At 46.1% G+C, this 13094-nt stretch overlaps 1 protein-coding gene across 3 annotated transcripts in view; it reads left to right on the top strand.

Moving 5' to 3' along the window:
• LOC111841444 (DENN domain-containing protein 2B-like) overlaps positions 1-13094 on the top strand; it is a 54747-nt gene that overhangs the window by 29228 nt on the left and 12425 nt on the right. For all 3 annotated transcript variants that reach the window (XM_072718073.1, XM_072718072.1, XM_072718074.1), the window contains exons 5-14: positions 5783-5928; positions 6360-6575; positions 7459-7555; positions 7842-7886; positions 8250-8434; positions 8686-8795; positions 9324-9393; positions 11551-11628; positions 12394-12534; positions 12628-12776. In XM_072718073.1, coding sequence (XP_072574174.1) covers positions 5783-5928; positions 6360-6575; positions 7459-7555; positions 7842-7886; positions 8250-8434; positions 8686-8795; positions 9324-9393; positions 11551-11628; positions 12394-12534; positions 12628-12776 — 1237 coding nt within the window. The remainder of the gene's footprint in view (positions 1-5782; positions 5929-6359; positions 6576-7458; positions 7556-7841; positions 7887-8249; positions 8435-8685; positions 8796-9323; positions 9394-11550; positions 11629-12393; positions 12535-12627; positions 12777-13094) is intronic.

The following is a 13094-nucleotide window of genomic DNA, read 5'->3' as shown; positions in this document are numbered from 1 at the left end:
TCTGCCAGGGCTTTAAGGAAGTATGTGACCCACTAGGCTCCTGTGGATCCAGCTGATTTCAGTGACGCATGAAGCCCTCGCTGTGGATGTAGTTCACATAGCTGTCTTCTGGACCGGCCGGTCCCGCGGGGCTGGCTTTTTTATGGCATGGATTCCTTTCTACCAAAAAGCAAAATGAAGCTAGGAAGAGCTTTATCGTCACCAAGGGGACCTTCACGTGGAACCACATATGTAGAGAGCTAACTCAAGACTTACCATGGATCAGTTATGTGGGCAAGAAGCTGTGTGTAGACATGTTTATCACAAAAAGGATAGTAGGAGATGGTAGGAAGGAGATGAAGGTGGAGGTGGAGGGCAGGAGTGGTTCATGTGGCATAAGGTATGGAAATGATGAATGCTGCTGAAAATGTAGCCCCTGTTTGTGTTTTGTTGCTGATGGAGTTTGCACCACTGGAATATGGTGGTGACGTCTATCTATCTTCTTGGCCAAGCCTCCTCTGACAGCAGCTTAGGGACACAACAAGATATTTCTCTTCCAGGACTTTAATAATGAATCGCTTTCTAATCCAGCCAACTCCAAGTCTATACTGTAAACATGAATGTCACCGGGAGATTTCAGCTGTGGAATGTACCAATTCGAAGACATTTGTGTACTGCATGTGGCCCTCTGATTATTAAAGTTTGGCTTGAAATGAAAATAAATCTACTGGTAACTGGGGAAAAATTTGGCTGTCCACATGTGAGACGTATATATCCTTATATGTGTCATGCCCTGCTCGTCCGCTGCTTCTGTGTGCCACGCCCCCTCATTTACCCGGTGTGGATTCCCCGTGTATACCAGCTGTTTCTTGTTGCTGTCATTAGTCCAATGTATTTAAGTCTGCATTAGGTATGTTTTCCCCAGTCTGGTCATTAACGTTGCTGTGTTTTGGAGTGTGTTACCCCGTAATAAATCCCATTTATTTGTATGCACGGCTCCCTTTGCCTGCTTCCCTGTTCCCGCCGTGACAATATGAGTAATCATTATACATTAAGTGACGCATCACTGAACTCAGCTGTTTTTTTGGTCTAATAATGCGACAGCAAAGGAGCAGCATCCTGTCCAGGGTGCCCTCTGCCTGCTGACCTGGGCTTCCTGGGACTGTGATCCTGTAAGCAGGTGGAAGGTGAATGTAAGACAAGAGAGTCATCAGCATGTCAATCATCACTGGTGCTTTCCAAGATGCATGTGCTGGAACTTTCTGTTATTAAAGCAGCTGAGCATTGTTGTTTGGAGCATGGTCTTGATATATTCCTTTGTCCTTAATGTTTCAGACAGTGTGAACATTGCCTGTATTTGAGGTTTGCCAGTGTAAAGCCAAAATAGGTCAGTGGTACAGTTTGTCCAGGAGGTCAACAGAAATGCACTGACAGCAGTGGTCTTTTCTGACGCACCCATCATCAGGTCCAGCTGTCGTTGTGACTTTAGTGACTGTAGGCTTTCTCAAGGAGAGCCTTCTTCAGGTTAAACCATATGATATCAGCTTTAGCTGACAGCGTTCATTGCTTCAGTGAAGCAGCACAGTGTAATAAGAGATGGAATTCCCCACAAAGATTATTCCCACAGATAAACAGATGAAGCAATTTTCCTCTAAGTATGTCTGTATGGCTCCACGAGAGTTTGTCCCTTGTTTTTGCTCATCTTAACCAAATAATGCTCATGTGAATTTGGGCCATGCAATTTGAGAAGCATTGATGGACTGTCGGAGGAAAGTTTCTGCAATACCCCTGAGCAAAGTGCTTAATTGTAACTGCTTCATTTTTATGGCTTGGCTAGTGCATAATGCTGAATGATAATCTCATTCAACAACATGTTTTTTGTGCTTCAGGAATGGCTCAGTGCTGGATTATCTGACATATTTAGATCGTTATGAGATCTGAATGTGACTCTTGTTTTTGGCTGCAGTTTTATGTTTACAGTACTTAGCGGTGATATTTCAGACTATTTGTGGCATTTGTGGTATAAGTCAGCCCACAAGTATCTTATGGAATGACGCATACAAAAGCAGTGAAGCAGCGTTCCATAGCTGCACTGCATGCTGGGTAGGTGTGCCCCCAAGTGGGTTATTTGACTTTTTGGAACCAGATCCTTTAATTTGTACCCACAATTGCCCCAGGAGCCATGGAAATGTATCATTTCTCCAGAAGATTGTCATTAAAGAGTTTCATTGCAAAGTTATTGTAGTACACTGAGGGGTCACCTTAGCCTTGTTAAGTTTCCTTTGCAGTGTGAATGATATGAAGTAGAATACTCCAACTCAGTACTCAACACTAGAGCATTCAGACTCAGTCCCAGACCTGGTGCTATTGGGGGGGGTCACAATAGAGCATTGCCCCCTCAGTTGTCATACTGTGCCGCCTCATTTTTGCATTCCAGTTTATCTATTACAATGCTACACTTTTAAAAAAAAAATCTCTAGTTCTGAATCAGGTCCATATTGGAGTGGGTGGGTGTGCTCTTTATTGACAAGGCAAACGGTGGTTGTGTATGCAAATCAGAACACAGACTCAGCTGGGGGATCAAAGTCCTTCACACCAGTTTACTTCCCAGACTGGACGATGGTGAGTCCTCATGGGGCACTGCCCGGCACCGCAGAGCAATAGAGGGGAAATCAGATTTGTGTACTTTTACGTTTTTTTTCTTTGTAGTTTCTAGTATGATGAAAACTAGATTAATTGAGTGAACTTTCATTGAGTGAGGATTTTTAGTGAACAGAAATATCGGTCGATGCCTACGCACCTAGTAAAATACTTACCCTCGGCTGAATTGTCAACCTTGCTGTTCTCTCTCCATTTAATACGCTTGTTGTAATATACCTGTGTTTGTCGCTGTTTGCCTTTACCAAAGCAAAATAAAGAGCAAACACTATCTGAGCAGTATCACAGTGTTTCATGGTTGGTCACGCCCACTCGCCACAGTCCCCTCAGTAATTTCTGTTGCCCCCTTACCAAATTACTCCTGCTCCTGGGACTGCTCAGTCCTCTGTGTCAAGAAGCATGAAAATTGCAGTAAAACTTCACAGTTAATGTGATGTTTCTGTTGAGCTTATCAATGAACAGCACAAATTTATGTTGAAGTAATTTCTGTTTGTTAAGGCTGCTATCTCAGATCCATTTTGCTACTCCTGTTTATCAAAATAGTTGGGTGATGATTCATGCGAATTGCTTCATGCATGCAAGAAAATGTTGGAAAATGTTTTAGGTATGCTCAACATGTTTATGGTGAAACCATTGTTTCTTATAAAATGGATCAGGATTAAATGGAACAGATTTCTGTCAAACTGGTAGGCAGAAATAGTGGCCTAACAGATATGAGGTGTGGTGATAAAGACGCAAGGCAAAAAGGTCCCTGGGGAGGGGCCAGACAAATCCGAAAAAACCCTTATGACAAAGAATTTTATCAAGCTCTCATTTCCCTCACCCGGACTAGGGTCACTGGGACCGCACTCTGGAGCCAGGCCTGGGTGAGGGGCCCGTTGGCGAGCGCCTGGTGGCCGGTCCTTGGCCCGTGGGGCCTGGCCGGGCACAGCCCGAAAGAGGCACGCGGGACTGTCCCCAGGTGGGCCCACCACCCGCAAGGGGAATGTCAGGGGTTCGGTGCATTGTGGATTGGGTGGGAGCCAAGGGAGGCCCTGGCGGTCCGATCCCCGGCTGACAAAACTGGCTTTCAGACTTGGAAGTGCTGATCTTCAATCTGGGTGCTTCACACTCAGCTGCAAACAGCCCCAGTGCATGATGGAGGCTGCAGCTTGATGAAGGCAACAGGACCACATCATCTGTTAAAAGCCAGGATGTGATTCTGAGGTCACTAAATTGGACACCCTCCACCTCTTGGCTGCAACTAAACATTCTGTCCATAAAAGTTATGCACAGAATTGGTGAAAAGGGGCAGCCCTGATGGAGTCCAGCATCCGTCAGGAACAAGTCTGACTTATTACTGGCAAAGCGAACCAAGAACTCACTCCAGTTGTACAGAAACTTAATGGCGCGTAGCCGTGGGCTTGCACCCCCCACAGGACCCCCGAGGAACACGATTGTATACATTTTCCAAGTCCACAAAACACATTTATATTAGTTGGGCAAACTCCCATGAACCCTCTAGTAGTTTTGGGGGGGGGGGGGTAAAGAGCTGCTCCGCATTGTTCCTCCTGGATCCGAGGTTCAACCCTTGGATGGACCTCCAGTACCCTGGCACAAGCTTCCAGGGAGGCTGGAACGTACATTCCAGTTCCCTTTATTAAAGATTTGGACCTCCACCCCCATCTGTCAATCCATTGGCATTGTCCCTGACCTCCACGGAATGTTGTAGAGTTGTTTCACTGAAGATAGCCCATTGTCATCCATGTGAACCTTTAAGAACATAAGGTGAATCTTCTCTACCTCCCAAACCATAGCACTGGAGAGTTTTTTGCCTACATCAGTGAACTCCACCCTCACGATGTGCGAGTCCTCCTCTTAGTCCTCCAACTCCACTTCCTCCAAGGAAGGTATGTCAGTGGAATTCAGCAGCTCTCCTTCCACCTCCAAAGCTAACCAAGCCCAGAAGGCCTATTCCTTTAGCCTGATGACTGGGTTGGGCCCCATGGATAAAGATCCGATCATCAGGTGCTCACCAACAAGCTCCTCACCCAGAAAAGGGATACCGGGGCCCTGCCTTGGAGCCAGGCCTGTTGGAGGAGCTCGTTGGCGAGCATCTTCTGGTTCCTTGTTTTTATTCTTCATAAGGGTCATTTGAATCGCATTCAGTCTGAATCTCCACCTTATTTGTCTTAGGAGACTCTACTAGGGACATTTGCCCCAAACAACATCACTACTAGGGTCACTGGGACACACAAACCCCTCCATCACTGTAAGGTGACACTTCATAGAGGGTGTGTGTGTGTGTTTGTAAAAAAACAATAAAACTAATGTGACACAGTGCAGCATAATTTCCTCTCTTTGAGTCCATAAGTTACTGTTTTAAAAGCTTATATGTTCTATGTCATTCCCTTATCAAAATTTGAAGCCAAACCAAAAATCTTTTCTCTTATTTTCTGGTCACTGCTGTTTCACGCATTGCTTTCAGAATGTCTCAGCTCTGTGTTTCATATTTTAAACTTTGGTAACTTTCTCAGAGGCCTTTGACCCATTCATAATATGGTTCATTGTACCAGTGGTTGTTGTGGAACAGGGATTCCAACACGTCCAGCTTATTTCCCAAGTGAATGTGTTTGCCAGCTATGTGAGATTTTTTTTCTTTTTCTGTCTTCAGGTACTTGCCTATCTGAGTAACAGTCTCTTGGCGATATGTTTGTTAATATAAAGAGTGTGTTCTCTTACTCAACACATGCACCTAATATTGCGACAACAGTGTACTCTTGCCACTTCCTTACTAGGTTTTGCACATGAATGCTGGACAGATAGATTTCCAGCCCTGACACTCTGCATGCTCTCACAGTGACTCACCAGCGGCCTGGCTGGACAGTCTTTGTCAAGGCCGTTGCCCAAAAGGGACTCTTTCCAGAAACTCTTGGATGCCTTATTCCTCTAAAGATTCATCCTAAGCATGATGCATGCAAGACTCAGGCCCAGATCTAATAATTATTTAATGCAAAAAGTGCAGTTCCTCTCTTGCTTCTCATGTGCCTGGTGATGGGCTTTTCTATGTGACTCTCTCACACATGCAAAACACTTCAGAACACCTTCTTCAGAGATGAGGATTCCTGTCTGTCATAGGTCTTCTCATGTCCCTGTCTCCCCGCAGAGTCTCACAAAGAAAACCCCTACGAGGATGTGGACCTGAAGGGCCGAGCGGCTGGCCGAAAGTCAAGGCTGCTGCCGGAGAGGTGCCGAGACCCTCTCAGCAGGACGTGGATCTCACAGGACAGCACATTCTGTGCACCTCCTCAGGTAATTGGTCACTGTTGATGGAGCAGCCGTATATTATGAGTTGGTAAGACGATCCCTCATGGTTCCCTGGAGAGTGGAACTTGGCCAGCCAGCAACCTGAGAGTCTGGGGCTGCTATGTTCACAGAGATTTTTTTTTCACGACTGATTTGGTAAACTGTAGTGTTAGGACATGCCAAAATGTCTGACTGGGATTTTAGAGTTGAACCAGGTACTTTGTGTTTTTAACCTGACCCTGATTAACTTCCTGCTGGCATGAGAAAAGGGCAGACAGTAAGAGATTTATACTGTTATATTATATAAACCAGCAGTAGATTAATGCTATTTTGTTGATTTTACCACTATGCGTGCTCTGACTCCATAGTGCACTGTAGTGTGGTATAGTGTACAGATCAGTCTTGACCGTGTGTGTAAGTTGCTGTGCCACCCCCAGCTACCCTCCAAGCCCAGCAGCCAATCCCTGCACCTCCCGGGTCCTGTGGACAGGAAGTTGCACCGTCCCTCTCGCCTGTCTAAGCGGCACAGCCATGACGACGTGCTGCTCCTTCCTCGGCTCAGCTTGTCGTCATCCTCCAGTGTCCTACTGGACGACGGGTTGAGTGGCACCAGTGACACGCTGTCATCGCGCCGGTCCAGGAGGGTACCCAAGGTGTGGCACGACGTAGCACAGTGTGTATTGCTGATGTGACCTAACAGGGCATCAGCCTGGCCCAAGACAGCATCGTGTGCTGTGTGGGGTACCCCAGTGTATGTGTCTATGTGCAGAATGTATGCAAGCATTTTAACCTGTGATGAGGAGGTTAATTACCAAATGCAAATGATTAGGCACCGTGAGGCACAATAAGGCACCAATCGGTTGTGTAGAAGACATGTCATACATTCCACTTGAATGCTTGAGGATATCGCAGGACAGACTTGCTGACTTGGGAATGAATTTCTGTAGAAATTGCATTTGGCTTAGACAGAAACATGGGGGGGGGGGAGGCAGACAGAGGGTGTGTGAAGCTTTCTTCACTTCCCGGCGGGGGAAAGTTTATTTAACCTAATGTCTCTGCAACACTGACTTCCTAAACAAGCTGATTGCCTGGACAGGCCAGCACTGGATCTCCTACAAGGCCATGTTCCCAGACTCCCTGAGAGTGTGAGCTCACCCCTGACACGCCAGCTCAGTGAGGAGCAGCATCGCTCATGGTGCCCAATGCAGAGAATAAGCCAGGCTGCTAGTCAAAATGGCATTGGTCCAGCAACACTGCCCACAGGTTAAAATGACAAATCACCTGGAGGCGAGGGCTGCACTGAGGACTAGCTGATTGGCTCGCTGCGATAGGTATAAATATTCACCTCTGCGCCCCGGCAAATACCTCAATTAAAGCACACATGGCCAAGCCATAATTCCCCCTTTACTCCTTGCTGCTGAAAAACTATGCAACATGTTCAAAATCATTTTAAAGGCACAGTTTATTGTTTATGCAATGGAGGCAAATTGCAATAGTGTGGAGGTAGACAGTGGCTTTTCCCATTTTTGTTTCCAGCTGGTGCAGAGAATAAATTCCATCTACTGCAGTAAAAGAGGGAAGAAGAGGTTAAAACGGATCTCCTTGTCCAGCATGGAGATGTCGTCTTTGAGAGGTAGGCTCCTGCCCTGCTCCCCATCTAGCTGTCATGCTCTGCAGGCACAACAGATGCATTTGGTTCCCAGCACCCCAGAATATAACTTTGTATGACATTTTTTTAGCTACAGTGAAAAGATATTGTGTTTACATTTTTAACTAAATAATGCAAATTAAAAGTGTAAAAATACTGGCATGCTAGACTTTTATATACCACTACATTTACAATTTTCAATTCCAAGCTTTGTGTCCAATTTTCAAACTCTGGAAAGTTTCCTGAAGGGAAGTTGTCCAATTTTTTCCAGATGATAACAGCGAGAGTGAGAGTGACTCTGATGACCGGTTCAAAGGTGAGAGTTTAAAATGAGAGGAATCTCCAGTGTGGCTGCAAATGTTTTCTTGTAGCTCCTAACTCAGGCTTAAACAAAGAGGCATTTAAAAATGGCTAAATGCTACTTGCTACCAGTGTCCAGGTAATATGAAATATATTCAGTTAAAGATGTTTCAGCTACCAAATTTTGTTTAACTTTGAATTATTATTTATAAATTCCTCGAAAACATTTTGTTTGAACATGCTCTTGTACTGGCATTGGGGAGCTGGTGTGTTTTAATCCCGTGCTCATGGTGTCTGGCTAATGTTAATTAGCCTACTTCTTTGCCTTAATGGCACTAATGCGGCATGGCCTCTGCCCCCCCCCCCCCTTCCCTGGCAGCACATGCCCAGCGCCTGCAGAAGCTGCAGTCCTTGCTGCGCCGGGCTCCCAGCTACCGCACCCTGGAGCTGCAACTCATCGAGTGGCAGGAGCGCGAGCTCTTTGAGTACTTTGTGGTGGTGTCCCTGAAGAAGAAGCCCACCAAGACCTCCTACTGCCCAGAGGTCACCTACCAGTTCCCCAAGGTACCAAAGCCTATGCAGTACAGCCACTGGGAGCCTGTTAAGTATTCATCGTCCCAGTCCCCATGAAAAAGCATCACTGGTAATCCCAAGCTAATGGAACATGAAAAACTGCTGCTGATAAGGAAGGAAGTGAGCAGCCTCTGAAATGCTCCAGCTTTAACTGTTCCTACTCTAGTGGTATTCTTTGGGTGCGCAGTGATGCAGACAGACTCGCTGCTCCAGAGCTCTGACCCAGGTCCTTCTGCTGACAGCTGGAGAGGCCCAGCAAGCAGATAAGAGAGGCAGAGCAGAGACTCAAGGCCATCCCCCAGTTCTGCTTCCCAGATGCCAAGGACTGGAGTCCAGTTTCCCAATACAGCAGGTAGAGCTTGACACTCTGTAGCCAGTACCACTGCCCCTGTCAGCTTGATACTCACACAGTCAGTACCACTGCCCCTGTCAGCTTGATACTCACACAGTCAGTACCACTGCCCCCACCAGCCTGATACTCACACAGCCAGTACCATTGCCTCCATCAGCCTGATACTCACACAGCCAGTACCATTGCCTCCATCAGCCTGATACTCACACAGCCAGTACCACTTCCCCCACCAGCCTGATCTCTGCAGGGCTGGTACCACTGCCCCCACTGGCCTGATCCCTATGCAGAGAATGATTTTCCCCTTGGCATTTCAGGTGTAATATTTTATTGTTTAAAGAATAGTTTGAGTCACACTAATAAAAGTAGAGACTTGAAGCAGCAAACATTGGGGATTACCCACCACTGAGTCACTCTGTCCCATTTCTATGTCATCACAGAGTTTTTGGTGATCCCTCTGGCTTTGTTAATTAACAAGTGTTAATTAAAGACTTTGCAGTAGACTGATGATGCCTATGTCTGTGAATGCAGTGAGACCTTTTCCTTCATGCTGACTGGAGAAGATGGCAGCAGAAGATTTGGATACTGCAGACGCTTACTGGTAAGCTACAGGTCATGCACTGTATGGACAAAACTATTGGGACACACCTCTTAACCATTAAATTCAGGTGTTTCATTCAGACCCATTGCCACAGGCGTATAAAATCAAGTACCTAGGTTTACAAACATTTGTGAAAGAATGGGTCATTCTGAAGAGCTCAATTCAAGCGTGGTACTGTCATAGGATGCCACTTTTTCCATTTCATGAAATTTCTTCCCTGCTAGATATTCAACAATCAACTGTCAGTGGGGTTATTGCAAAGTGGAAGCGTTTAGGAACAACAGAGAATCAGCCATGATGTGGCAGACCGATGTAAAGTAAGTTAATGCCAGAGGAAGTTTGGAACCGCAGAGTTCCAAACTTCCTCTGGCATTAACCCCACAGCTCCTGGAGCTTCATGGAATGGGCTTCTATGGCTGAGCAGCAGCATCAAAGCTTTCAAGCCCATCACCAGGCACGGTGCCAAGCGTCGGAGGGTGTGGTGTAAAGCACGGCACTATTGGACTCTGGGGCAGTGGAAACGTGATGAATCAGGCTTCTCTGTCTGGCAGTCTGATGGATGAGTCTGGGTTTGGCTGTGCCAGGAGAATGTTACCTGCCTGACTGCATTTTGTAAACTGTAAAGTTTGATGGAGGAGGGATAATGGTATGGGGTTGTTTAATGATTCAGCATACTAAGACATTTTTGAACAATTCTCTGCTTCCAACTGTGTGGAAACTTTGGGGAAGGCTCTTTTCTGTTTCTGCATGACTGTGTCCCAGTGCACCAAACAAGATCCATAAAGACATGGTTGGGTGAGTTTGGTGTGGTGGTACTTGACTGGCTCCAGAAAGGGCCTGGATCTCAACGCCTTTGGGATAAACTAGAATGGAGATAGTGTGAGCTAGGACTTCACATCCAACATCAGTGCCTGACCTCACAAATGCTCTTTTGGATGAATGGGCAAAAATTCCCAAAGACAAACTCCAAAATGTTGTGGAAAGCCTTCCCAGAAGAGTGGCAGCTGTTATAGCTGCAAAGGGGAGACCAACTCTATATTGATGCCTATGGATTTAGAATGGGATGTCATAAATGGTGTAATTGCTATGTGTCCCAATACTTTTGTCCCTATAGTGTATGTTTTGGTATCTTTCATCATTGCTGTGGATATAATTGCTTTTTACATCTCTAACAAATGTCAGTGTAGGATAAAAGATAATGCAAATGTGGAAGTTACTGCTATGTTTCAAAGTTGCCTTTTTCAGATTCTGTCCTTATCCATGTTGTGTGTGTGTGTGTGCATGTTATGTATATATTACATTCTAAGGATCAAATATCCCCACAATATATTTAAAAACCTGTTATTTTGATGTTGTGGGGGGTGACCTTTTTGGTGCCCACAAGGGGAAACTCAATTTTAGAAAAATTTGTGACTGCAATCGACAAACCAAAAATACCAAAAGTGTTGCATTTTGTTTGGTTACTTACTGGCGTTATCATGGATCATGGATCATGGATCATGGATGGGTTCCTCCTTACGCCTTGTCTGACCGCCGCATATCAGTGTTGCACTTGGGGGGAAAGAAGAGATTAGAAAATTGCCAAATATGGACAAGAAAACTGGGAATGACTTTTTTAAGTCCATGTATGTGTGGAGAGATGTAAAATGAGCGAGCCAAACAGCCTCCAGCAATAGGACGGTCTGTGACTGTTTATTAGGATAACAGTGCTGATAGTTTACACTAAGGTGACTGGTCTGGCAATGGGATTTCTGACTCTACGAGAGCTCGTCACATGATGAAAGCCTTTCCTCCTCTGGCAATCTGAGGCCCAGATCAGTACATGGATCCCTTTATCTACATCAGATACACAATAAACACAAGCAGAGGCTAAATCGTGGGATTTTCACAGCAATGTCTGTGGCTCAAAAGCAAATTTTGCTTGCGTCTTGTAAACGATCATACCCTTTTAGTTGAAAAGGACACTTGATCAGGGTGGGTTGCCATGAAAAACCTGCCCGTAGACTATGAAAAGTTCAGGCGAAGGCTATAGCAGAATTAGCTTTTTGTTTGCTAGCAAGTGCTAAGAAATTCTCTTGTATGCCACTACACACACCTCGTCCCGTCTGTCTAGGGGGTTTTTTGGATGCTGACACAATTTCATTTTCGCTGCTCTAGCCCAGTGGGAAGGGGCCTCGCCTACCTGAAGTGTACTGCGTCATCAGTCGGCTGGGCTGTTTCGACTTGTTTTCCAAGGTGAGCTCATGCCTCCCCCCGTTTCCGGCAGGATCTCCCTTGTGGGAGTGGGTAACGATAAGGAAGAGCATCTCCACCCAGCCGTTGAATGTCCAGAACAGGCTCCATTGGGTCGAGCTGTGCTTCTTCAGGACTTCTACCAGAATTGGCTTTGGAATCTGCTTTTCTAATGTAAACCATCTTATCAGTCTGCTTCTCATTTCCCATTGTAATTATTGCCTGTACTGCACTCTCTTGAAAACAGTGACTGGTCACTGTTTCCTGGTTGTTTGATTCCTCTAATTTGGTGTTTCCCAACCTGGTCTTTGGGGATTCATGGACAGTCCACCTTTTTGGTCCTTCCCAGCTCCCTGCCAGACAGTCCATGTTTTTGCTCCCTCCCAGCCCCCTGCCAGACAGTCCATGTTTTTGCTCCCTCCCAGCTTCCGGTAGGCCTCCCAGTTGACCTGGTGGGGAATCAGAATCAGAATCAGCTTTATTGTCATTCAAGCCACTTGACATGATAAGAACGAAACACAGTGTTTCTGGTCTCGGTGTGCGCAGCGTGCCACCAAACAATAAATAGATAAAATAATAATAAAATACTAGGGAGCTGGGAGGGTTCTTTACTGAGGTTCTTTCCCTTGTCAGAATTAAAAAATGGGAATGATGCTGTTGGGGTAGATTGAAGAGCTGCCATGTTAGTTATGTGTTATTGCTGATACTTTGAGGTCACTGGTCTATGATGTTTTGGGGGTTTACTTCTCCTGTACCCCTGCCTCAAAGATTCTGGACGAGGTGGAGAGGCGCAGGGGCATCTCCGCCGCCCTCGTGTACCCCTTCATGCGGAGCTTAATGGAGTCTCCCTTTCCTGCCTCTGGAAAGACCATCAAGGTGAAGACCTTCCTGCCTGGATCTGGGAACGAGGTGAGTAGCACAGCAGATTCTGGAAATGTCGCCTTTGTTTGTTTTTGACGCCGGGGGGGCGTCGTTCCTGATCACACTGTGGGTGTCTTGCAGGTGATAGAGCTGCGAAGGCCTTTCGACTCTCGACTGGAGCATGTTGACCTGGAGATCCTTTTCAGCTGCCTGAGCGTGCGACAGGTGCTGGGGGTCTTTGCCTCGCTGCTGCTGGAGCGTCGGGTCATTTTTATCGCTGACAAGCTCAGGTGAGACCCTCGGGCCACGTGCCAAAGGGGCAGTCTGACGTCTGTGTGTGGGAGGCGAGGACCTGGAAAGCCCTAATGCGAAGGTGGCAGTGTATCTGCAAAAGACAGACATGCTGGTCTATTGTATTATTACCATATTGTCTTTCTCCATTATGTTTCACTCTCATACATGTCCAGCAACTTATACATGAAATAGAAGCTTTTGCAGCAGGATAACATCAAAGCTTCCTCATTCAAATAGTTTCACTGCAGCATATGCACAGTGAAATCTTACAACACCAAAAAAGTCCTGACCTGTCCTCAAAGGGGCGCCTTATC

This window comes from Paramormyrops kingsleyae, chromosome 11 (assembly GCF_048594095.1).
Source record: "Paramormyrops kingsleyae isolate MSU_618 chromosome 11, PKINGS_0.4, whole genome shotgun sequence".
Lineage (NCBI taxonomy): Eukaryota > Metazoa > Chordata > Actinopteri > Osteoglossiformes > Mormyridae > Paramormyrops > Paramormyrops kingsleyae.
The sequence above is the reverse complement of the archived record's forward strand: the minus strand, read 5'-3'. Positions and strand labels throughout refer to the sequence as shown.